This window comes from Toxotes jaculatrix, chromosome 7 (genome assembly GCF_017976425.1).
Source record: "Toxotes jaculatrix isolate fToxJac2 chromosome 7, fToxJac2.pri, whole genome shotgun sequence".
Classification (NCBI taxonomy): Eukaryota; Metazoa; Chordata; class Actinopteri; family Toxotidae; genus Toxotes; species Toxotes jaculatrix.
Window position 1 is genome coordinate 19,509,247 of NC_054400.1, and position 23,607 is coordinate 19,532,853.

General features: G+C 42.2%; 2 protein-coding genes across 2 annotated transcripts; one reads left to right on the forward strand and one right to left on the reverse strand.

Moving 5' to 3' along the window:
• Window positions 1–97: 97 nt before the first annotated feature.
• On the forward strand, window positions 98–9,439 carry dpysl2a (dihydropyrimidinase like 2a). Its single transcript, XM_041042937.1, has 14 exons — window positions 98–314; window positions 3,237–3,325; window positions 4,163–4,347; window positions 4,516–4,680; window positions 4,935–4,996; window positions 5,133–5,213; window positions 5,311–5,379; window positions 5,495–5,615; window positions 5,698–5,854; window positions 6,143–6,284; window positions 6,407–6,577; window positions 6,838–7,017; window positions 7,148–7,343; window positions 7,449–9,439. Exons 1-14 carry the CDS (start codon window positions 273–275, stop codon window positions 7,538–7,540), a joined length of 1,752 nt encoding a protein of 583 aa, XP_040898871.1. The 5' UTR covers window positions 98–272; the 3' UTR covers window positions 7,541–9,439.
• A 2,558-nt stretch (window positions 9,440–11,997) lies between these two features.
• On the reverse strand, window positions 11,998–18,079 carry adra1aa (adrenoceptor alpha 1Aa). The gene is made up of 2 exons (XM_041042569.1): window positions 17,109–18,079; window positions 11,998–13,197 (listed from the first exon to the last, which is right to left on the reverse strand). The coding sequence occupies exons 1-2, from the start codon at window positions 18,004–18,006 to the stop codon at window positions 12,647–12,649; spliced, it is 1,449 nt and encodes a 482-aa protein (XP_040898503.1). The 5' UTR covers window positions 18,007–18,079; the 3' UTR covers window positions 11,998–12,646.
• Window positions 18,080–23,607: the final 5,528 nt, after the last annotated feature.

Below are 23,607 nucleotides of genomic sequence, written 5' to 3' on the forward strand. Positions count from 1 at the left end.
CTCCTTGGTGCCTGTCTGGTCTACAGGGACCTATTCTTGCAGTAAATCCAAGGATAGGACTGTTAGGCAGCGATATAACTACCCGTTTCAAATTATTTATTAGGCTGCACTGTGCAAGCTTCACTTGCTATCGGCAGGAATCGCCCAGGGCGTCGACTGGCCAACAAGCAGAGCATCCATTCATCCTTTCCTTTGGCAGCTGAGGTTTTCCAGTCGAGCTAGCTAGCGTTAGCCAAGAGGCAGGGGACAGCTGTGTCAGAGGGATCCTCAAAATGTCGGGTTACCAAGGAAAGAAGAACATCCCAAGAATTACAGTGAGTATTGTTTAATCGCTTGGAAAGAAATCTGATATTTATCCATCAGTGGTGGCATTGTTTTAAGGTGCGGCGTGCCTCAAGCTAGCCAACGCTTAGCTGTCGTTTCCATTCGTTTACACTGACAATGTCAGCAGCAGCACCCCTGCTTCAGCTGCACAGACTGACAGCCTGGGATGAACAATGAGAGCCACAGAGTGGGTTTGCAGTAAGCTCTTTGACAGTTCTTCATTTGGAGTTTAGGTAGTAGTTTTCTTTATAATGAGCACTCAGAGTTGGGATGAAGCAGCTCTTTGCTCCTTTAGCTGTCGGTATTAGCTGTAACGTTAGCTCTCCTCCTCAGCATCCTCAGCCTGTAGGGTGTAATTAACATGTTTGGGACACAGATTCCCTCACTGTCATCTTCTCATCTTTCATCCCCATCCTCTGATATGTACTTAGTCTGCCCACTTCAGTGGACCCTGTTTTTTTATTCTCCAAACTCTTCCAGTGCTGCAGCTATAGGACAAGCTTGGGGCTACTTAACCCCTGATTCTGTGAAATACTGCTGTAAATGGGGATTTGCAGATATAATGTCTGTTTTGTTTGGTGGTGCAGCTTTTAAACCAGAAAGCACCGTATTAAGAGCCTACGGTAGGGATGTCGTGATAGTTTAAAGAAGTAAAACCTCTTTTGTAAAGTAGGTCATTGGACGGCACCCATCCAAACCTTTTTTTCCCTAAGCTTTCATCATGCAGTTGTTATAGACAGAGTGCTGGAGCATATAGACAACAACAGCTTTAAGTCTGATCATTTTATAGCAACAAACTGTCTTGTGAGAGACCTGCATAACTGTCTGTTTTCCACAGACAGTTATGCAGGTAGTTGGCAAGTCTCTCACAGGGTCAAGTCAGGGTTATAAACATACAGCCCTGACAGTCCAGACACAACATGCAGACAGCAGTAAGTCTGCAGCGGGCCCTCAGGCCTTCAGACACACACAGCCAGACAGCACTTACCAGTTTGGAATGAAGCAGATAGTGTCAGTCTGCACAGCTTTTAGCAAAGCACCAAGATGAGGCTTTGTCCCTGAATAACAAAGCAGGAATGATAGCAGTGCTGTGAAAGTTTTCATCGTAGTGTCACAGTCGTCCTTTTTTATTGTATTGAATTGTTCTAGCCAAATCTTGTGCCACCATATTGAGACACAGTCAATTTAATGACAAGACTGACAAAAACATAATGATTCTGATAAAAATGAATTGTTTTGATCACACTTCTCTTTGTGTCTTATTTTGATCTTTTATCAACCATTTAACCAAAATAGTAAAAGAAAAAACATGCAGTAACTGATGGTGAAAATAATCCTTAGTTGCAGTCTGGTGTTGATGCAGTAATGATGATGCTGTAAAAGTAACATATTCTAATAGTCATGATTACAGGCATGGTCAGGTGTTCCTGTTATTTTGTCCATCCTGGTTATAGTAACGACATAGGCTAAATCACAGAAACACCTGTGTGGAAAATGCAGTGCAGCTCAAAAGCACCACAAACTACATCCTGTAAATGAACCATAATGTTGAATCAGCATCCCTCTGAAATTGTTTCTACAAAAACTGGACACTATAACCTTCATGGGAGTAGGATTTATTGCCGGACTCTTTAACTAGATTAGAGCTGAAACGATTAGTCATTTAATAGATTAGTCAGTCTACAGAAAAAGCATCTATTCTGATAATCAATTAATTGTTTCAGTCATTTTTCAAATAGTCTCTGATTCCAGCTTCTCAAATGACAGGATTTCCTGCTTTTCTTTGTCCTATATCTTTGTAAATGAAATATTGGGCTTTTCATCAAACAAAACGAGTCTTTTGAAGACATCACGTTTGACTCTGTAAAGCTGTGAAGGGCATTTTTTGTCAGTTTTTTTAATGTTTTATATACCAAATGATAAATCAGTTCATTGAAAGGGCAGCATAATTGATAATGAAAATAAACGTTAGTTGCAGCCCTATATTTTTCTGCACTAGTTTTATCTAAGTGTACCTAATAAACTGAGTGCTTCTCTGTGTATGTAAATCCATAGTTCCTACATCCGTCAATAGTATAGCCTATGCTGCTTTGCGCTCAGCCCTTTACTGAGCACAGTACATTCAGTTTTTACTAATCAGTTGTTTTATGAGTGAAGACTACAGGGTCACGAGGGTCCGTTTTTACACCGAGATGCGTGTGCATATATCCTCTACATTCTCATACATTCATTTAGGGAGTTAAGGGCTACAGCAAGTTTTGCACAGTGAAATCATTTTGATCTAAGGTATATGACGACCTCAGTGTTCCTGTCGCTGAGCACTAGCGAGTACAGAGAGGACATAAGGTTACATGGGAGATCACGCCAATACAGCCACAAGTGGTATACATAATGCATTCCCACTGTCCTTGTCCACCCACCCAGGACATTAGGAACTGAGTGTTTCCTGCTGTGAGGTTTGCAGTAAACCACTTTGTCTTCATTAGCTCCCCCTTCTGTCCTCAGAGACCCTGGGAAGCCTGTAGGAGAAGTAGGCCAGTCTAGTACGCTCTCCTTTCATCTCACACAGGTGGAACTAATTGTGCCACTCAACAGTTTGTGCTCTTACTTGAGGGTTTTGATCAAGAACTGCTCCCTCCCTTCAAACGACGTGTCTCCTGTGTGTGAATAAATCATGCAGGAGAATCCTAATCATCATTTCCACAGGGTTAAAGTTGCTGTGTGCTGATGAGTCACTAAAGTTGACCCGAAGGTTCTTTTTTATTCTGAATGTGAAACCGGTAAAAAATTTGCTGTTTAATTATGGAGCTGACTTGAGGTCAGGTGATCTCTTGCTCTTTTACTCTGCTCAGCAGGTGGCTCGATTATTTTGTGCTTAATGGCTGATGTGAAACGCTGTCTCCTTGTTTCAGAGTGACCGTCTCCTCATCAAAGGAGCAAAGATAGTGAACGATGATCAGTCATTCTTGGCTGATATCTACATGGAGGATGGAGTCATCAAGTAAGTTCAATTTGAAGATTGAGGTCTTTGCAGTCGTAACTCAGGCTGGCTCCTGGATTCTATAAGGGCCATAAGATGAATGACAGAAAAATATTTCATTATACACTATGGGTCGAAAGTCGATTTTTCCAGATGTTATTTAATTTTACGTGATTTAATGTCTCTTTGATTCTGTAATTAAATCACAGAACAAATAAACAATTGGAGATTGTCTTTGTCACTGTCGCAGAAGTTCCCACAAATGTGTGGCTCTTGTACTTTTCTTTGCTTTCACCTTCTGTCCAGTTCATTGCAAACCAGCTTCATGGGGCTTAACTCTGGATACTGTTCTGGTCTTCATCATGTGAAGCCACCGTCTGGCTCTTTCCTCTTAATGTTTTGGGTCATTATCTTGCTGTAGGATGAACCTCTGACCAACCAGTCTGTCTTCCTTTGTTACTTGTCTTGTAATGTACAGAACCACTCCCTGCAGTACAGTATCGTCCTAATAAAGCATCAGAGGGTTTAGTAACAGTTTGTTCCAACACAGCCTTTGTACAGACAGAGTTTGTAAGTCATCAACAAAAGTTAGGGCACTATGTAGGAATTGTTTGCATCAACTTTCTAGGCTTCATTTACTTCCACATACTTACTCTACTCTTACTATACCACATACTCCCTGAAAAAGTTTTCTATGAAATTTACATGATATTTCAGTTTTTGCTGACCTTAACTTCACATATCAACAAGAAGACCATACACACCATTTACCTTAATTCTTGGAATCTAGATGGCTTTAGTTTTATCATGTTTCCTTAATAATTTTTTTATTTTTATTTATTTATTTTTCTCCTTCAGGCAAATCGGAGACAACCTCATTGTTCCCGGGGGAGTTAAGATCATAGAGGCTCATGGGCGAATGGTGATGCCTGGGGGTATTGACGTCCACACCCGTTTCCAGATGCCTGATCGAGGCATGGTGGCGGCAGATGACTTCTACCAGGGCACCCGGGCGGCTCTGGCTGGGGGAACGACCATGATCGGTACGTATTATATCAGACAGGTTTCCACGTTTTCAACCAGTTTAAAAGCGCAGTAATCATGTTGCAAGGATCATAACTCTGCAGATGTACGTGCAGCCAAGTGTATGATTTTAATTAAACAGTCTGCTTATGCACATTAAATCCAACCTGTTTGTTCGTGTTGTACAGTTGATCACGTGGTGCCAGAGCCTGGCGTCAGCCTGGTCGCTGCTTTCAAACAGTGGAGGGAGTGGGCTGATAGCAAGTCCTGCTGTGACTATTCTCTGCATGTGGACATCACTGAGTGGAACAAAGGCACTCAGGAGGAGATGGAGACCCTAGTGAAGGATCACGGTATGTGGTCAGGACCTGCCATTTTTACTGGTACAGTGAAATGTTTCAGTAGAAAGTGTTTCTCTGCACAAGGGAACAAATCAACCACTTTTCACTGTGTGAAAAAAAAACAGTAACTAAACAATAACTCAGTGTTTCTGCTTTGTAATTTTTATTCCTTTGGTATTACTTTTCTCCTTCGCTCTGGGTTTTTCCTCTTTTGCTCTCTTTATTCCACCTTTGGCTGTTTTCTCTCATAAGTTTTCTATCTTCAGGTGTCAACTCTTTCCTGGTCTATTTGGCTTATAAGGATGTTTTCCAACTTTCTGATTCTCAGGTATGCTTCGCTTCTGGTCGATGTTAGTGGGATCTCTGCTGTGTCGTCTGTCAGAGCATATGTTTTCTAGGCTGTTACTTGTCTCTTGGTGGAGATGCCTGACCTGTGAGCTGATGAGTGTGTTATTTTCTTGCAGATCTATGAGGTGCTGAGTGTCATCAGAGATCTCGGAGCCATCGCGCAGGTGCATGCTGAGAATGGAGACATCATTGCAGAGGTAACAGAACCACTGATAAATCTGGTGGAGTCTTAAATGTAAGCAGTTTTTCCTGTTGTGGATTATAATGGGGTTTTTCTGTGCGTGGATGTTTTAGGAGCAGAGGCGTATTCTAGAGCTGGGGATCACTGGCCCTGAAGGTCATGTGCTTAGCCGCCCAGAGGAGGTAAGACAAATTACTGGTTTCTCAATAACTGAAGACAAAGGACAAAAGATATAATGATAGTGTATTTTTAAGATTAAAAGAAAAAAGGAGAAAGACTGACTTTGTGTGTCTGCAGGTGGAGGCAGAGGCAGTCAATCGCTCCGTCACCATAGCCAATCAGACCAACTGTCCCCTCTACATCACCAAGGTGATGAGCAAGAGCGCTGCTGACGTCATTGCTCTCGCCAGGAAAAAGGGTAAGAAAAGAACTTTTGAACCTTTTCTTTGCCAAAACACTGTTTACACTTTCCACTTACATCATCCTGGCTTCACCCGTAGGTGCCGTGGTTTATGGAGAGCCCATATCTGCCAGCTTGGGCACAGACGGTACCCATTACTGGAGCAAGAACTGGGCCAAGGCAGCAGCCTATGTCACCTCTCCACCTCTCAGCCCTGATCCCACCACCCCCGACTACCTCAGCTCCCTGTTGTCATGGTAGGCGCTCTGTGCCAGGACGCAGAGATAGCAGGAACACAATGTGTGTGTTACTGCTTTGTGAAGCATTTTGTTTTTGCTGTTATACCTGTTTTTGTGACTACATCCATCATGAAATGTCCTTCACGGAGGAAGGACACTGAGGTGACATTTACTCACATGCACTTACTAGAACGATAGAATATTAAATCTAGCAAACAGTTTTGTCATGAGTAATTGGTCAAAGATGGCACTTCTTGCACAAATTAAGCGTATCCTTAGTGTTCTCGCTTTCTTGTTTTTATCTAGTGGGGACTTGCAGGTGACTGGTAGTGCTCACTGCACTTTCCAGACTTCTCAGCGCGCAGTAGGCAAAGATAACTTCACCTTAATCCCAGAGGGCACCAACGGCACTGAGGAGAGGATGTCCCTAATCTGGGACAAATGTGTGGTGAGCTTTTTTCGCACACTTCAAAAACTCACTATCACGAAGTACATCCAGAGCGAATGACCGATGTAAACCTTTGTGTATGGTTAGATGTTAGTATGTGATGTGCTGTCCTGTCCCAAAAGGTGACTGGCAAGATGGATGAGAACCAGTTCGTGGCAGTGACCAGCACAAACGCAGCCAAGATCTTCAACCTGTACCCCCGCAAGGGCCGCATCGCTGTGGGGTCTGATGCCGACCTCGTGCTGTGGGACCCAGATATCACTAAGATCATCTCAGCTAAGAGCCACAACCTGGTCAGATGGTTACTCTGTCTGTCTTGACTCTTACCCACAGTGTCTTAAGTCATTTATGTGTCCCAGACATGGTTAGACTATTTCTTAAGACTAAGGTGCTAAGTCATCTCTGTTATGAAGAGCACAATTATATAAAAAATATAGTTGGGGTATAAAACCACGTGATTCATGCTAATGTAGTAGTAAGGCACATACAATGAGTTCCATTGACTCTGAGCAGTGTTTTAGTTGTCTCCTTATCAAGTCTCTTTCTCTCCCAGTCTGTGGAGTATAACATCTTTGAGGGCACAGAAGTGCGTGGAGGTCCTCTGGTGGTGATCAGCCAGGGTAAGATCGTGTTGGAGGACGGCAGTCTTCACACCACCGAGGGCTGCGGGCGCTACATCAGCCGCAAACCCTTCCCTGACCACGTGTACAAGAGGATAAAGGCTCGCAGCAGGGTGAGTCCTATTTGCATGTAGTGGCACCTCTGAGCAGACGCACTCATCCAGCTGTAGGGGAAGTAAGTTCTTACACTATAAGTAGCTGGTGAACCACAGAGTTTGTGGTCTGATGAATCTGTACGTTTAGCTCACAGAGTTGCGAGGAGTCCCCAGGGGCCAGTATGATGGGCCGGTGTGTGAGGTGACTGTGACTCCCAAGGTAATGTCCACAGTCTCCTCAGCGAAGACTTCGCCTGCCAAGCAGCAGCAGCAGCAGCAGCAACAACAGCAGTTTACCCACCAGCCAGTGCGCAACCTCCACCAATCTGGCTTCAGCCTGTCTGGTGAGTCGAGGCACAGTTTTCGTTCCTGGCAGTCGTCCTGTGTCACAATTAGGAATTTGAGTTACATCGTGTTGTATCTTCATGTTTTGTGTTTTTTTTTTTTAGGTGCCCAAATTGACGACAATGTTCCTCGTCGCACCACTCAGCGCATCGTGGCTCCCCCTGGTGGAAAAGCCAACATCACCAGCCTCGGCTAAGCTCTTCTTGCAACTGAGCCGGGGGCGTGCAGGGCAACACGGGATCAGGGGCCACTCTTACCACTGTCACATCACATCTGGTCACCTCTGACTCCTCCCCCTGCCCCGCCCCCACCCAAAAAAAAAGCTCTCCATCCATTCTTATTCACACACTATCACTATGTCACCTCATGCAAAAAAAAAGAAGAAAGCACTGTTCCATTTTGTTTCATCTTTCCTGCCATATTCCACTGTCACCGAGGAAGGATCAAGTGAACTGAAGCAGCTTTTCTTGCTGTTTTTAAGCCCAGTTTAATTACTGATGAAAGTAATTTGTTTACATTTGTTTACATTTGTGTATAATTTTTTTTTGCTGTACATGTTGGAGCTGCTTAGTTGCTCTTTTGGCTCAGAAAGTTGACAGAAAACTAGACCTGAGAAAGGGTCGGTTTCTGGAGCGGGCATTTTAGGGACTACAGTTGTTTACAATTTTTCTTCTTGCGCTGTTTATTTCCCAGATGTTAGTTTTAGAATGTGTTACACAACCACCTTTAGTTGAGAGTAAATCCTCCACTGTCCATGTTGTAACACTGCTGCACTGTAACATTGCTGTTCTAGTACAAAAAGCTCAAAACACTAATCATGAAAGATTAGACTGTAGAATATTGTTTCTGCAGCTCAGAAAACTTTTTTCTTTTTTTTGCAGTGTTTAATTTTTGTGTAGGTACTGTGTGCAGCTGAACAGTTCACTTTGGTCTTCCTTTTGTGTTATAGTTGCACTTTCTTCTTTCTTTTTTTTTAAAATTGATGTTTTTATTAAGTCGTTTTCGAAAGCGCTGACTGCACTGAAAGGAAAAGAAAGGGTATTTTAGAGTTAAGCCACTCATTCAATCTCACCCTGAATATTGGGGCGGGGCGGGGAGAAATGGCTGGTACATAACATTTTGTCTGAGAAACAACCCCCCCCCCCCCCCCATCTCATCAGTTTGTTTTTTCCTCCTGTTTGTTCAAAGGTTGTCAGGGCAACAAGCTTCCAATAAATCAGACAGGCGTATATTGTTCAGGATACAGACAGACACTACGGAGAAGCTAGATGGGAGGTTTGCCGACAGCCTCTCTGCACCTGGTGCTATATGACCATTGCTGTATATGTGCAGAAGACGTCCACATCCACACAGCAGTCGTGTAAGCTTTGTAATAACAGCAGCCAGGGTGGAGTCACCATTTACCCAGTCTTGACAGAATTTGTTTTGCACCTGTAACAATCCAAATGGTAAAAACTGTATGTGAGCTTGCAACTTTTTATTTGTATTGGATATGTCTGTATGTTTTAGGATATTTGTTGATACTTGCTTGCCTATTCTATAAGATATTGATAGCACACTGTATCTATGAAGGCTCTTTAAAGAAGTGGAACCATGATCTTTGAGACCTGACGAGAAATGCTTCAGTATGTGTATGAAATCCCTCACAGTGTGCTGATGATGTGTCCACTGTTCTCGGTGTTAGTGTTGTGAATGAATTGCCAGATATCCAGTTCTTCTTCTCTTACCCCTCTATCTGCCCAACATCATCGACACCGGATTCACACTCAAGGTTAGTAGCTGTATTCACCAATCCACAGCAAGGAGGTCGTCAGTAACGCAGCACTGTACGACTGCACTGTAAAACACTGGGTTATTTCTTCCTCATTGCCTTGTCAAGTGTAGGTTTTGTATGCCAAGCTATAATGTGAAGTGATTTACATTTTGGGGAAGTTTCTTGGTAATGGTTGTTGAGTTGTAATGTTGAGCACTGTTGTCGCCCTTTTCCCAGCAAGTGTGATACTCTCTCTCGGTCATGTATGTTTTGTAGGTTACCAGGGTTTTGGGGGAAATCATTGGTCCCGTCAGCATTTGACCCTATCTGTGTTGACTTCAGTGAATTAAAATAATAAAAAAATTAAACTTATGGTACTGACCTTTTTTTTTTTTTTTGTGTACACAGGAAGTTAACCATATATTATTTATTCATAGAATGTATTTCTGGAAAGAACTGTTATTTGGTAGATATTATGGGAAGTATGTAATTTTATTGCACGTATTTAATGAATTGCATCATTGTCTGTAGACAAGTTTGACATGTTTACATGTTCAGCTGGTGTATTACGCAATGTTCTTAAAGCAAGAGTGGGAAGTAACAAAGTACATTTTCTCAAGTACTGACTCATGCAGTTTTACAGATGTACTTGCACTTAATGCATTTCCATTTTATCCTACTTCTGCTCCTCTATATGATGCATTGTTATAGATGAAAACAATCCAGCAGATACAAGGTACTTGTTAGCTCCACCAGATCTATCAGTGTGATGTGTGTGTAGACTTTGGCACTAGCAGGCTGTTTTCATATTTCTCTGCCAAACTGGGAAAGTTGCTCTGTGGTCACCTAAAATCTGAGTTCACTCTCTAGTAACACTTGTGTAAGCAAAGTTTTGCAAGACTTTTACTTGTGTTTACTTGTGTTGGCGAGGCTACCAACTGAAAGTAGTGAACGTAGTGAACTAAATTGCACAATCCCTTCCAGTAACGTTCTTAAGAATGTACAGATATACATGAAAATCCTTCCCAGAAAAGATGAGTGAACTGTTGAGTGAGCCATGTCGGATAAAGTACAGCTATTTTGTTGAGTCACACCACGTCCAAGCAGTGGATGGACTAAAGGCAGAAAGACAGTGAGACACTAGGTGGAGACACAGAGTCGTGACGCGCAGCCTCCGCCTCAGAGCAGCAATTCGTTGTTCCATCCTCCTTAGACGCTTCACCCATGGGGGATGCTTCCAGTAAAATGAACTGAGCAAGAGAACGGCTACAGCACAGTGAATGCGCACATCAACAAAAGTTCTGTGATTATTTGGAATGAAGCTCCCCTGGCTGTTTGACAGTTGTCCAATTAGGACTTAATATGATGAGCTCACTGATTAAACCAGAGGGGAGGGGGGGAATCCTATAATGTCCTTGTCTTCACCCACTGATGAGAGCTTTAGAAAGAGAAGAGAGGGGTGGGGGAAAAAAAGCATCAGGAAGACTTTACAAAGCTGAACCCTCTTGGGGAAGTGTGCAAACATGAGTCACCAGCAGTGCTTGCTATTCTTTCAATCCGCTGGCACACAGACACCACTATTATAAGACCACAATCCCTCCCAGAATTGATCCGTCATCGCTACAGGATCGTTGTGAACATTAATTTAGAACTGTATGTGAATCACTCATTGTGGGTTCAGTAATTTGCATCTATCTGAACAACTGCCAGAACAAATGCACAACAAAAGAATACCGAGAAAACATAGATTAAACACTTATTGATAATTTCACTATTAGGTTGCTGGATAAAATCAGGAAATGCTGATGAAACACAGGAGGGATGTTCTTTTTCTGCTCCAGTCTATATCTGACCCTTCCGAGGCTGCGGATCTAATTATGGTATTCATTACAGCTATTGCATTTGGAAGATGATATGTCTTTATAAAGCACAGCACAAAGGTATTTGCCGGCTGAGGTTTTGTTCATAATCCCACCACCCTCGATGGAGGCAGACAATTGAGGCACGGGTGAATTAGGTCATCTGTACAATCTGTAGTTTATTGCTGCTGCTGATATCTCCTCTCCTAAAGGCATTTGTGCAAGGATGGTGTGATTTACAGGTTCACGGCCATGCCAGTCAATGACAACGCGGACACAGACAAGCACTCTCAGTGCATTGCCGGGTCCCTCCCCTGTGGGAAAGCTGTCGACTTCACTTCTACCATCGAACTTAACGCACAGAGGAGGACACTGGCTTAATGATGCTGAGTGCATCTCTTCTCTCACAGACTCACAAAGGGAGTACATCGTGGTACTACAGAGGGTGTAGCCAAGGGAAAAATAAATCAATACTGCTGGCAGAGGTTGTCCTCTTGCCCTTTGATGCCTCTGTGTAAACAGAGAGACACTTTGCAGTCTTGAACTCACACTAAACACACTCAGTTTTCCACCTTTGCGCTGATGAACACAGCAGCCTCACAGAAGATTTTAAGAGGGCCAACATGAGGAGACTCTCTGTGCTTCGTGTTTGGATGGAGGCTAAAAAAATACAGACACACAAGGAGTACGGCCTGAGAGAAGAATGTCTGAGACTGTATGACTTAATTTGACATCTCTAAATCTGGTGGATTTTTTAAGAGGCTTTGGGGCCGGTCAGGATTGAGGTCAGCAACCACAAGGTCAGTTAAAATTCCACAGAAGTTTATTAAGACATCCCTCCAGCACCGCTCGGAAGTAGATGAAATTGTGGGAATGTGGACAGACGAACTAGAAAGTCTGAGGGGCTATATATTTAGTGAACCAACCCTCCAAAAAAAGGAATGAAACACCAACAACAGTCCAAAAAAAATCCCTTGTTAGGAATATGTCATACAAATTTATTGTAATATGACATGAAAGTATGCAAGGTCCCTTGGTTTTCACTGTGTACAGAGCAGTACACAAACAACATTTTGACGACAGGAACAGCATTAGGCAAACTTTGGAGATCACAGGAGCACCACTGATCAGCATTTTTGGAACAATTGGTGAAACCATGCAATATATAAAACCTTCCTATTTTACATTTTCATACATTTGAATTGCTCAACAGTCATATAAAATATGTAAACATCTAGGAATTTGTTGGTCCTCTTGAGGAAATAATTTCACAGCTTTTGTACTAAATGGATCTTTTCATTTGGTCCACCTCAGGGAAGAGCTCACAGGGTCTTATTTCTACACTTTCCCAAAATTTGCTTTATTTTTATGACAAAAAAGGACAACATTATGTCAGTAATATTCTGATGAATCTCCCAAAGTAAAGTTTTGTATTTTAGAACACTAACAAGCCGTCTTCTTAAAGGTGTAACATTTAGTGCTTGTGATATTTCTTTGGAGGATTTTGACAATCATACATCCAGGAGAAATCACAGGATGATGTCATAGTTGAGAGGTTTCACATTTGAATATCAAAGCAGCCATTCCAACACAGCTCATCCTTTGTGACATTAACAGAGCAAAAGGAAACACAGTCTCATCTGTGACCTTGAAAGGGGAGTCATGACTAATGGATGAAGGATTACAATGGTTATACAGGCTCTCCTTTTTCCGACAGGGACAGTTGGTGGATTTTAATGGTGGGAAGGTTTCCGACAGGAGGGGGTTGGCCGCAGTTTGACTCCTGCGGGGGTGTCCCACCACTGAAGATGCAGCAGCAGGTTTGGTGGAAGCCTTTACTGCAGAGTTTGGCAACTTTAGTCCTGCTTGTCTCGGCCGGCCCGGATCCATTTGTGGGGCCTCCAGAAAAGACTCTCCACTCCCTGCTGTCCCTGGAGGAAGGGGTTCTGGACAGGGCCATAGAGGAGGAGGGACTGAGCCGACAGGGAGCCCCCCTGCTGTCCAGGCCCAGAGTGAGGGGCTGGCTGTGACCCTGTGTTTGACTCTGACCTGCACTCAGATGGCGGTGTGGTTTGGGAGTCAACCTCAAACAGTGAACTCCAAGTAAACTCTGGAAAGCTTTCTTAAACTCTTGGTTGGAGCATGGGTAGATGATGGGGTTGATGCAGCTGTTAAAGTAACCGAGCCAGAAGGTGATCTTGAACACTGTGTCAGAAGGTCTGTATGCAGGGAACATCGAGCCTGTAGGAACATTAGACACAGAACGGTTATCAACAACATAATCCAAACTAAACTGATTCTTTGTCTGAAACATTGAGTTTTAAATGTCAGAAAGTAAGAGTTTATAGTCAGGCTAGCAGCTCTGTGGAGCACAGCAGGGATTTAAGCTAAATAGTAACGTCAGTATGCTGATGATGAAAAAAAAGGCTCCCATTATTAGTTATTGGGCTTCATCCTGTGGAGAACATGAACGTCTGAATAAATTTTTGTGTCAACCCATCAAGCTATTTCACTGAGAAGAATAAGTGGCAAGCTTTGACCTGCTGGAGATGCTAGAAGAAGAATTAGCGGATCACCAAAGTCACCAGGATTCATCCTCTGGGGACCACAAACATACTAAAATTTCTGATGGTCCATCCAACAGTTATTTTGATTTTTCAGCCTGAACCAAAGTGTTAAGATGATCCCTCAATGAAACCATTACTCAAGCGATGCCGCTGGATTAACTAAAATCATTTAGATTCCATTTTTAGAGCTCCACTTGTTTTAGCATCTGTTCCATCAAATGTTGTGTTTATATGAAATAAACACATGATCTGCAACCACTGAGAGAAACACATCATTTACTCAAATTTACATCCACTTAAGATGATTTATTTTTAAATGTTCTACCCACTTTACACTAAAAAAAAAAGCTCCCTGCTTGCCATCAAAGTTAAGGATTTTATCAAAACTGTCATTGTGAATTGTGCTGCTTTTGATTAGAGGAAGCATTCACAGCAGAGAGTGCGAGTGGTATCCTTAATGAGGAAGAAGAGAAAATGACTCAACAGGGACATTACATGCAGGTCTGTTTGTCACTGTAAATGTGGGTGACTCTTCACATATCCAGTGGCTGCCAGTGAAACATTAAAATAATTAAATGGCTGACTTCTTGTGGGGCTGCAATACATCTATCTCTCTGTCATTTATCTTCAGAGGTAGAAGGGGAGAAGCTGTCTTGTGAAATACTTTATTGGGCGAGCTGTTGCAGACGTTTAAACGTGGGCTTTTGAAAAATGAGATTGCGATATAGAGATGGATAGAAAGAAGAGGAAGAGAGTTATTTTGTGCCTGACTGTGCAGCTCAGACATTTTATCCCCCAGCTGTGCCAAAAAGAACAGTTCTATTATTGCTGATACCCTTGATAGGTTCACTTGTTTGAGTGGAAAAACAAAGGTATTGCAGCTGTTAGATAAATGTATTGTTGTCCAGAATCAATGAAGCATTAGTGCCTGTTGTCATGTGGAAACTGTGTAACTGTGGGTTTCTGCAATGTTACCTTCAAATAAGTCACAGTGTTGGGAAAGTTATGTTTCCCCTTAGCTTATGAACTCCCTTCAAAATCTGTAGGATAAACTGAAAAATTCACTGTGGTCAGTCTGCAACGAAGGGTGTTCTTCACAGTCTCTGAGATGCAAAGTTTTGACCACATAGCAACAAAATGATGCATTCATGATAATGACAGGGAGAAACATTTATCGCCCACATTAATAGCGAGTATCGTGCCAATACAGATGACCCTAGGGTGTGAAATATTACAGTTTCAGTGCCACAGATATTAAAACATCCCAGAAGTGAATTAATTTTAAAGCAGCTCTGGTTTTTGGTCACCTGGGAGCAGCAGAACAGGCTGGAAACCCAACTCTGACATGTTGTGGAAAACATTTTCCTATTGACACATCCTGTAAAGATGGAGCAGCATTAGCATTTGGAATCATGTTTCTGGCAAACAGATGAATGTAAGTCCAGTGTTCACTCTCCTTTTAGCTCTGTCCTTGTTTCCGTCAGCTCCTGAGTAAAAATATTTGGCTCTTTGGCTGCTGAATGTTCCACTATGTTCACTAGCTAAATTAACTTTGACTGTATGCTGTTTAGTGCTGTTTTTTTATTACTGAAAACAGTTTGTCTGCTGCTGGGAACAAAATCAATGAGAACTGAGAGAGTGAACCAGATCAGTGAAGTTTCAGCGCATAAAACCAAAAAAGTGATCTGATAGGTGATTGGATGATTATTATCACTACATGTGACCCCGTTCACATTACACATAGTCATTTGACCCATTGTTCATTTAAAAATGTTGACTGAAAATCTTGTTTTTGTTGATCTTCAGTGTTTTCATTTCTCACCCTTGTGTTGTGATGTACAAGTGTACTCCAGGGTGTGTCAGTACACCATGGCATCACTGTTAAGTTTATTTTATTTTATTTTTTTATGCCTTTATTAGATAGTGAGGTAAGAAAGATGGCAGGAAGAGACACAACACTTCCAGTTCATGGTCAGTGTCTTAGCATCTTATGGCACAAGGACACCCCATGAAGTTACTCTTTAAATTAGCAACGGCTTGCTTCACACTTCCTTAGAGACCCTGGGAAGGACTTCTGAAATGTCAAGGAGAGAGGAGGACAATCTACAAATAAACACTGGCAAGTCACCTTTTTGAGATGTTCTGACATGATCAAATTCCCACAGTTAATTTTTCTCTGAGGACAAAATAATAGAAATACAAGATGTCCAGTGCTACACATCAAAACAGTGATTCACTGCTAAATCTGTCATTGTCCACAGACTTATGCGGCAGCAGTATGCAGCCTGACGCCAGCATTAGTAAGGGAGCATTGGTAAGCTGAGGCTTTTCCTCATTTCCCAGTCAGGAAAGTACTCAGTCAAATGGTAACAGCTATATTTACAAGCATGAGAGCATGGAATAAATAAAAAAACCCTTAGGGATTTGTGATGTTTTTTTGCCATATTGCATGTCTACTTGGCCTGGATTTCCTTCTCACATTCCCTCCATATTGACATCAACATATATACTATTATGCATGGTTGGCAAGCTGTATGATTTCCCTTCAAGCTTGTCTTCATCAAGCTGGGTGTACATGAAGGCAACACCACATTAGGTCTGACATCAGTGTGATGGCTTTATCTGTCATTCCTGGACTGGCACTGCGATGAAGTAAGTCGCAGACACAAGGGAGAGGAGGGGGGAGCAGAGAACTGGCTTCATACTTGGTTCAAGGGTCTGTGTTTAAAATATATATTGGACTGAAATTCTGTGCTTTTGTTTACAGACAGGGGAGCACCAGAGGCTGTCACAGATCTGAAAGATTTATTGAGCCTATTTATAGAACGTCTACCTGGCCGAGTCAAAGCATTTACTACGCTGTTCAAGAGGCCACAAGGCTTCTCTGAATGATAGTAACTTCAGTGCGCTCCCACAGAGGAGTAATTCAATTAACATCACCAAACTATTAAATTGGCTGGCACTTAAAAACCTGGCAGCAGCATAAATCGATGAATGGATCTGTAAAATGAATTAATGGAGAAGTTAAATAGCTTTTCTGACTGGCATGAGTGAGTGCAGGTGATCAAATATATGAAGATGGTTTTTATTTGTGAAATGCTACTGATTAAAAGATTAAAATGCAGGTCATCAACTGTCCTGTGCATCTTCAGAGGAGTAGTGACATATCTAAAGCTCACTAAGGACTCAAGATGTTACTTTGTCCAGCCAAGAAATAGTCCAACATATAAGCCCCCATGAAGCCACAACCTGTTGTTTTTACTCTTTGGTTTTTAGTAAAGATTAAACAAACAAGTTATAATGAGTTAATTTGCAAGCTTTAGAGTTGCCGGTTACTTTTTGGACACAGCCAGGTTTTCTGTTTCCTCTTTCCAGTCTTGGTGCTAAACTTAGCCTCATATTTACCATATAGACATGAATGGTATCCATGTTTTCTTCAAACTCTCAGTAGGAAAGTGAATAAGTAAGTGAGGGGTGATTAAAATAATGCTGTTTCTATCATATGAGCTGATGTCTTTCACAATTGTGTTGACATCATCTGGTTCAGTCAGGAATGACATACAAGACAAACATGATGATACTCACCGATGGGTAGCACCAGGAAAAAAGGCAGCCAGCACAGCACGAAGCAGCCAACCACAATGCCCAAGGTCTTGGCGGCTTTCTTCTCGCGTGAGAACTTGAGCAGTCGCAGGGCGAAATGTGTGCGACTGCGAAGGGCCTCGTCCTCTGATACAGTTGTGTTGCCTCTATGTATCCTGAGTGTCACCCGCTCTGAATCTGACTTCTCTGTCTTGTGGCCTTCCCTCAAGCCCTGGCTCTCTCTGTGAGCTACCACATAAACCCGACAGTACATGGCCAGTATGATGGCCAGAGGGAGGTAGAAGGAGCCCACAGCAGAGAAGATAGCGTAGCCCGGTTCCTCTGTGATCTTGCAGATGGACTCGTCCTCCGGAGCTGGTTCCTTCCAGCCAAACAAAGGTCCGATGGATATGATGATAGACAGCACCCACAACAGCATCACTGCCAGCAGAGCCCTGCGTTTTGTCATAATAGCTGGGTAACGCAGAGGGTAGCTGACTCCTATGTAGCGGTCCACAGAGATCCCACAAAGGCTCATGATGGAGGCAGTGCAGCAGAGCACGTCCACAGCTGCCCAAACATTGCAAAAGACCCGTCCAAACACCCAACGATCCAGGATCTCAAAAATGGCAGAGAAGGGGAGAACGGTGGAGCTCAGCAGCAAATCTGCCACTGCCAGATTAACTATAAAATAATGTGTCACTGTCCGCAGATGTCGATGACAAACTACTGAGAGGATTACCAGGATGTTTCCCACAACTCCAAACACAATGAAGACGCCTAGTACCAAGCCCAAAACCACAGCTTTGACTACGTTGAGCTCTGGGACTAAAACCTGGCTGCAGTTGGTGCAGTTCTGTGTTAGAGGAGCTGGTGTCATATTGTTCAGCACAGGAAGCATCTGTTCCAGTTCTATGCTGATGCCTGACACTGTCCTGTGCGGCAAAGGTAGACTGAAACACACACCTATTTAAGTTCACTACAGCCGAAAAAGGACATCAGGGCATTCTCATAAAAGCCATTAGAGTAATGATCACATTAAGCCTGTCTTGTCAAAACATAATATGAATGATGATGCCTCTGGCAAATGAGCCATTACGTTGGCGACGCATCAAGAAAAATAAAACTACAGGATGCACGCAGAATATATGCAGACAAAACCTACTGCGCTGAAATCAGGAAATCCATCTTGAAAATGTTGAAACTGATTGTTATTGTGCAGCTGGTACAAAAACTCTGTTGCATCATAGATGGGATAGACAAATGGGTTTACAGATACCAACTGACAAATTGTTATATGTTCTTTGAAGCAAAAACTGCAGTTTGGACACAAAACTCAAGTCAATTTTCTTAAAAACTGGAGTGAAAAACCACTTTTCTGGTGTAGATGGTAAGTGAGCACCAGGCCGCATCCAGGTTCATCCGGTTGAGCACAGGGGGCAATTTCAGCTTGTACACAGCGAGCAGTACACAGCAACAGTATCCAGTGCCTTTGAAAAGAGAGACAGAAGAATCTGCTTTGAGAGAATTGACACATCCATCACATATACTAAAACACAAAAGCATTCATCCTTGTTTGGTCTATTGTTTCATTTTTGCAGGTTGTTTTTTTTTTCCTTTCCCACGTTACTTTGGCTCAGATCTATCAAGACTGTGGGCGAGAGACAATGTCTGAGCCACAGCTGGTGTCAGACCAGCGTCACCACAGCCTCATCGCACGGTTATCGACGAAACCCAACACGAGGTTGAGGAATAAAGAAAACGATATAGTTGCCTGTTTCCATGAATCTTCAACTGGCTGACACCGAGATACCCCAAACCCCGCTCTTCATCAGTCTAAACAAATATCATTATGGCCTCTGTACAGCTACATGTCCAAACATTACACAGTTACTATTTGATATTAATTGCTGTGTGTGCGTTCAAGTGTAGTTATATTGAGCCCTTGCTCCAGAATTGATTTAAACAAATTCAGTGGAGTGATATTTGGGGGAAATACACTTAGACTTACTCATAAAGAATGTAAACAGGGAGCAGAAGCTAGGCTCAGCCCGGCTCTGTCCAAAGAAAACAAAATCCGCCTACCAGTACCTCCAGGAAGTCACTGGCTTGGCCGAGAGATTGCTACAGCATGTAACTTCCTGTAAAACCTCAAATTGTTGTTTGTACTTTTATATTGTACATATTACACAAACAAGATACAACCAGGGAGCTTTAAAATGATAGGCAGGTTTTGTTACCTATGGACGAACTCACGCTAGATGTTTCTAGTCTTTATGCTAAGTTAATTTAATTGTCTGCTAGCTCTAGCTCCATAGTTGACAGCACACACAAACTCAGAGGAAGCGTGAATATTTCTCAAAATGTTATATTATTCCTTTAACATTTGACAAACAATCTTTCCATTGTGGCCAATTATTTACATATAAGATAACGAGGAATGAAATTGCTCAGTTGAATTTGACGTCATTGTGCTCTGCTCCTCCAGCAGCGCTGCGTCTCTCCCTCTGACTCTGATACGTCAAATTAATTTCATTTTGAATGTTTCGTCCTTTCTATCCGAAACAATGTCTTAGTGCCATGCGGACGCCATCACTTTGACAGATGTGAAATTAATCCTGTCGGTGCAGATTACTGACATTTGTAATGTGGATGTTACTTAACTAAACATGGATTAGATGGGACTAGTAAAAGTAGTGCACCCATGTTGATGATTTTTGGATTTTGTTAAGCTGCTTTATTTGAGACTAAATTAAAAGTTCATCTGAGTTGCCCTCTTTTCTACAGAGTGTTTCTTATCTATCTATCAATCTAGCTATCTATCTATCAGTCTACCTATTCTTGTTCTTTTTCAGCAGCCCCCATCTTTCACAGCAATACCAGGGTCAAACATCCTTAACCCACAGACTGACCATGCGAAGACAAAGGTGAGGGTGAAGGCATTATGCAGTCCCCTCACGTCTCTAGCCCCCTCCTCTCCTTCATTGCTTCACACTATTAACCACTGGCTGACCTTTTCCTCTGTGCCCCACAATCCTCTGCTCCACAGCAGATGTACAGCTGTTTAACATGTTTGATGGAGTTTCATATCTCAGGTTAGCTCCTGTGCTGGCATGGCTCGACAAAGCCTGCAAGCAGCAGCCCCTCATAACGCAGCACCTGAGAGCTTCTTCCACCCACTCAAGTAGAGGAGGGAGGTGCAGGGGAGGGGGCTGATGCCTCTAAGGTAATTATGATGGCAAGAGTTACATGTTTATCCACAGGGGCATTGTGGGAGCTCATTACACCATCATCATTTTGCACAGTAGAAAAGATTAAGTTACCTCAGCTTAAAATATTAAGTGTCCTGCTTAATCTAAATTGTTTATTACTGTAATTTTAAACATACTGTGTTACCATGAGGTGGAGACAATAAGTTCAGTGGATTTACTGTTAGACCAGTTCAGTCATATTGACTGGATCCATTCAGTCATGTAAAATTTTACAGCATTACATTACAGCTGGTAACAAGATGAAAATATATTTGTGGTTCCTCAGTGACTGTATTACATTAACAAGTCTGGGACTTGGATTGAATTGAATTGCTTATTAATCATCACATTTATCTTTTGTCACTTTATTCACAGAAAATTTGCTCAAACCAGAAGAGAGACTTATTTCTTGAGGGTTGACCCAGTTACATGTAGTGAAGATTTCCAGAGAGCCTAACAAAACCTAATTCAATTCATTCATTCAACTATTATTATTTTACAATCACAAGACTTAAAGATTAAGATTAAAACTATTAATTAGGAGATAAATGAAAACCAACAAGCTTATTGCATCCAGCTTCTGATAAACGACCTGTTGATTTCACGAAACTGCAGCATGAGTTTGAGTAGTTTGGGATTTCAGCCAGGGTGGATACAGATCTAGGTGCACTAAAGTAATGCACACTGGTTAGGCTCTTTTCCAGCACTGATCTGTTTAATATTCATACAGAGTAACACACATCTATAGTGGGGGTTGCCCAGTGAAAGAGAAGGCGTACTGAAGGGCGGCAGAGAGCAGGAGGTTATATGCCTTGCTCAAGGGCATTTGATAGTTATTTGGTTTCACTTTGTGTTTAAAACGTTGGAGTTTCTTCCTGTTACATGCATGATTCTCCACCACAGAATAGGCCAGTCTACAAATATAGGCGTTGTGCTCTTGGCTGTTGTCCAGACAGACATACAACAATATGCTGATGTGCAGTTGCTGCCGGGGAGCTTGGACAGGAATCCACAATAATTGTGAGGACAGCTCGAGAAACACAGCCTCTCTATGTCTGCAGTTATGTTAATTGGCCAGGAGTAAACATCCATCCTGGCTCAGATGTAATCTCAACCTCTTCACTGCTGTGCTGGGGTAATTCCCAGCTTTATAAGCTGAGGCCACAGGACAAGACTATGGGTGATACCTGACAGAAAGTGACATGCACCTTAATAAAATGACAGAGACAGGGACTTGTGGGCACTTGTGATGGTCAGTTGTTGCTAGAGACCTCATAAGGTATTTCTCCGCCATTCATATCAAAGGACGGTTTCTCATTATATCTCATCTTATTTCTGCTCATACCTCTCCTTATTTTCAAGTTGAAGAAATTGGTTTAAAAACAACAGAAATAGCATCATATAAATCACGTGTTTATAAATCAGTGTAACCCAGCGTTATTATTGTAGACAGGCAGCTCCCATAGACTGGAGAGACAGTCATAAATATTCAAACAAAGCCCATTTGCCGAGATAAATCATATGCTTAACTACTGTTATTAATTCTAAAATGAAATGAAAATATAAATTAAAGCAACGTTATTATTTTTGGCTACCTCTGTACAATTCATCATTAGATAAGGCTTACTGAGAAATCATTTCTCTTTTTTTTCCTTTAATAAAAGTCCGCTTGTTTGGTCAGAAACAATGAAATTAATCCAATGTCTGCATTACCAACACAGAGAGCAGCAAAGGAAGAAACGCGTCCATTAAATTATAAAATAAACTAACTATCCGCTCAAACCTTTTCAGATTTTTTTAAAGGCTTGAAATGAAATGTTTCCGAGACTCACCTAACTTTGAGCTGGATTCTCACATCCCGACGGCTGCCACATTTGAACGCGCTGGTGATTGCTGACTCGAACCAGGAGACGCAGAGAGGGGGGTAAAGCCAAGTGCGCTCAGCATGGAGAGTCCTCGCATCTGCCGGCGCACAACGCCCGACCTCCAGGTGCTCCAAGTCTCTTCATATGATGATGAGTACCAAATGACTCACTGCTTTCCCTTCGAACCACCCCCCCGTCTCTCTCCATCTCTCTCTAGCTCTCCCCCCGCCTCCCCACCGTTTACCCCCCATCAGACCAACCATCCTCATCCTCACATCACCTCACGCCCCTTCAGCATCACTCCGCCGTGCGTCATCGCAGCCAGTCACCGTCGACCCAAACTGACTTTTCATTCAGAAATGTTTCGTTGACGAGCGGCACTCACCTCGCCACCTGTCCAAACTGCTGGATGATACAATGACTGACAGTGTTGTTAAAAAAAAACAGTCCTTTACTTTTGTTTTAAAACGGTCGTGGGGTTTATGTAAGTGTGTTGTTCAGTCTTCGGTACATTTGGTGACCTCGGGGTCTCCTCATGCTGTTGTTTTCTGTTATAATCCTGCAGGGGCTCTGTTTGATTGAATATGAATGTGCTGTCAAATCACTTCACTTCAAACTTATTTTGATGATTGTTTTTTTTTTTTTTTTGTTTAGTTTCTGGTGGTTGCTTTTAATTTGTTAGGACTTAACGGCTGAAATGGTGTTTTGTAAACGATGATCCTTTGACGCAGTTTCATCATTTTAGACAGCCCAGAAATTACAGTGTAAACACTTTACACATAAGGGGTACCAATGAAATACTATCTGAAAACCACACTGTACTTGTACACTGGGCATACACTGTAATAAAGGATCACCATGCTTTTCTTGATACTGTAGGTTGTTTGTGAGTGAAAGAAGATAACCTGATGCTATGACAGGACATAAAAGCCAGTCTAGGTTCTTCTCTTCCCTTACTCTTTATCATCATTATAAAACATACAGATTGCTATTTTATAACTGGAAAGGTACTCCCTCTTTCCCAGGCTTAATCTGTACCTGACAGTGTGGTTTATTTCTGTGACAACTGCTTGTTCTCTAATCTTTTGTCTTCTTCCCTTGTATTTATTTGTCCTGATATAGGTAATGGCATCCAGTACATATTTTATTAATACCCTCTCCATGTTAAAGGTTTTATACTAAATTATTACACTGTAATTATTAGGGATGCAATAAATAATCCCCTCTTGATCTTATCAACAGAGCTAAAAGCTAATGCACATGTATTTTAAGTGCTTTGACATGAGTACCAAAGATCATTATCCTTTCAGACTTGAGAACTAGTGCACATTTAAACATAACCTATGCAGTATATAGTCTATTATAGCCTCTGGTCTGTCTGTTGGC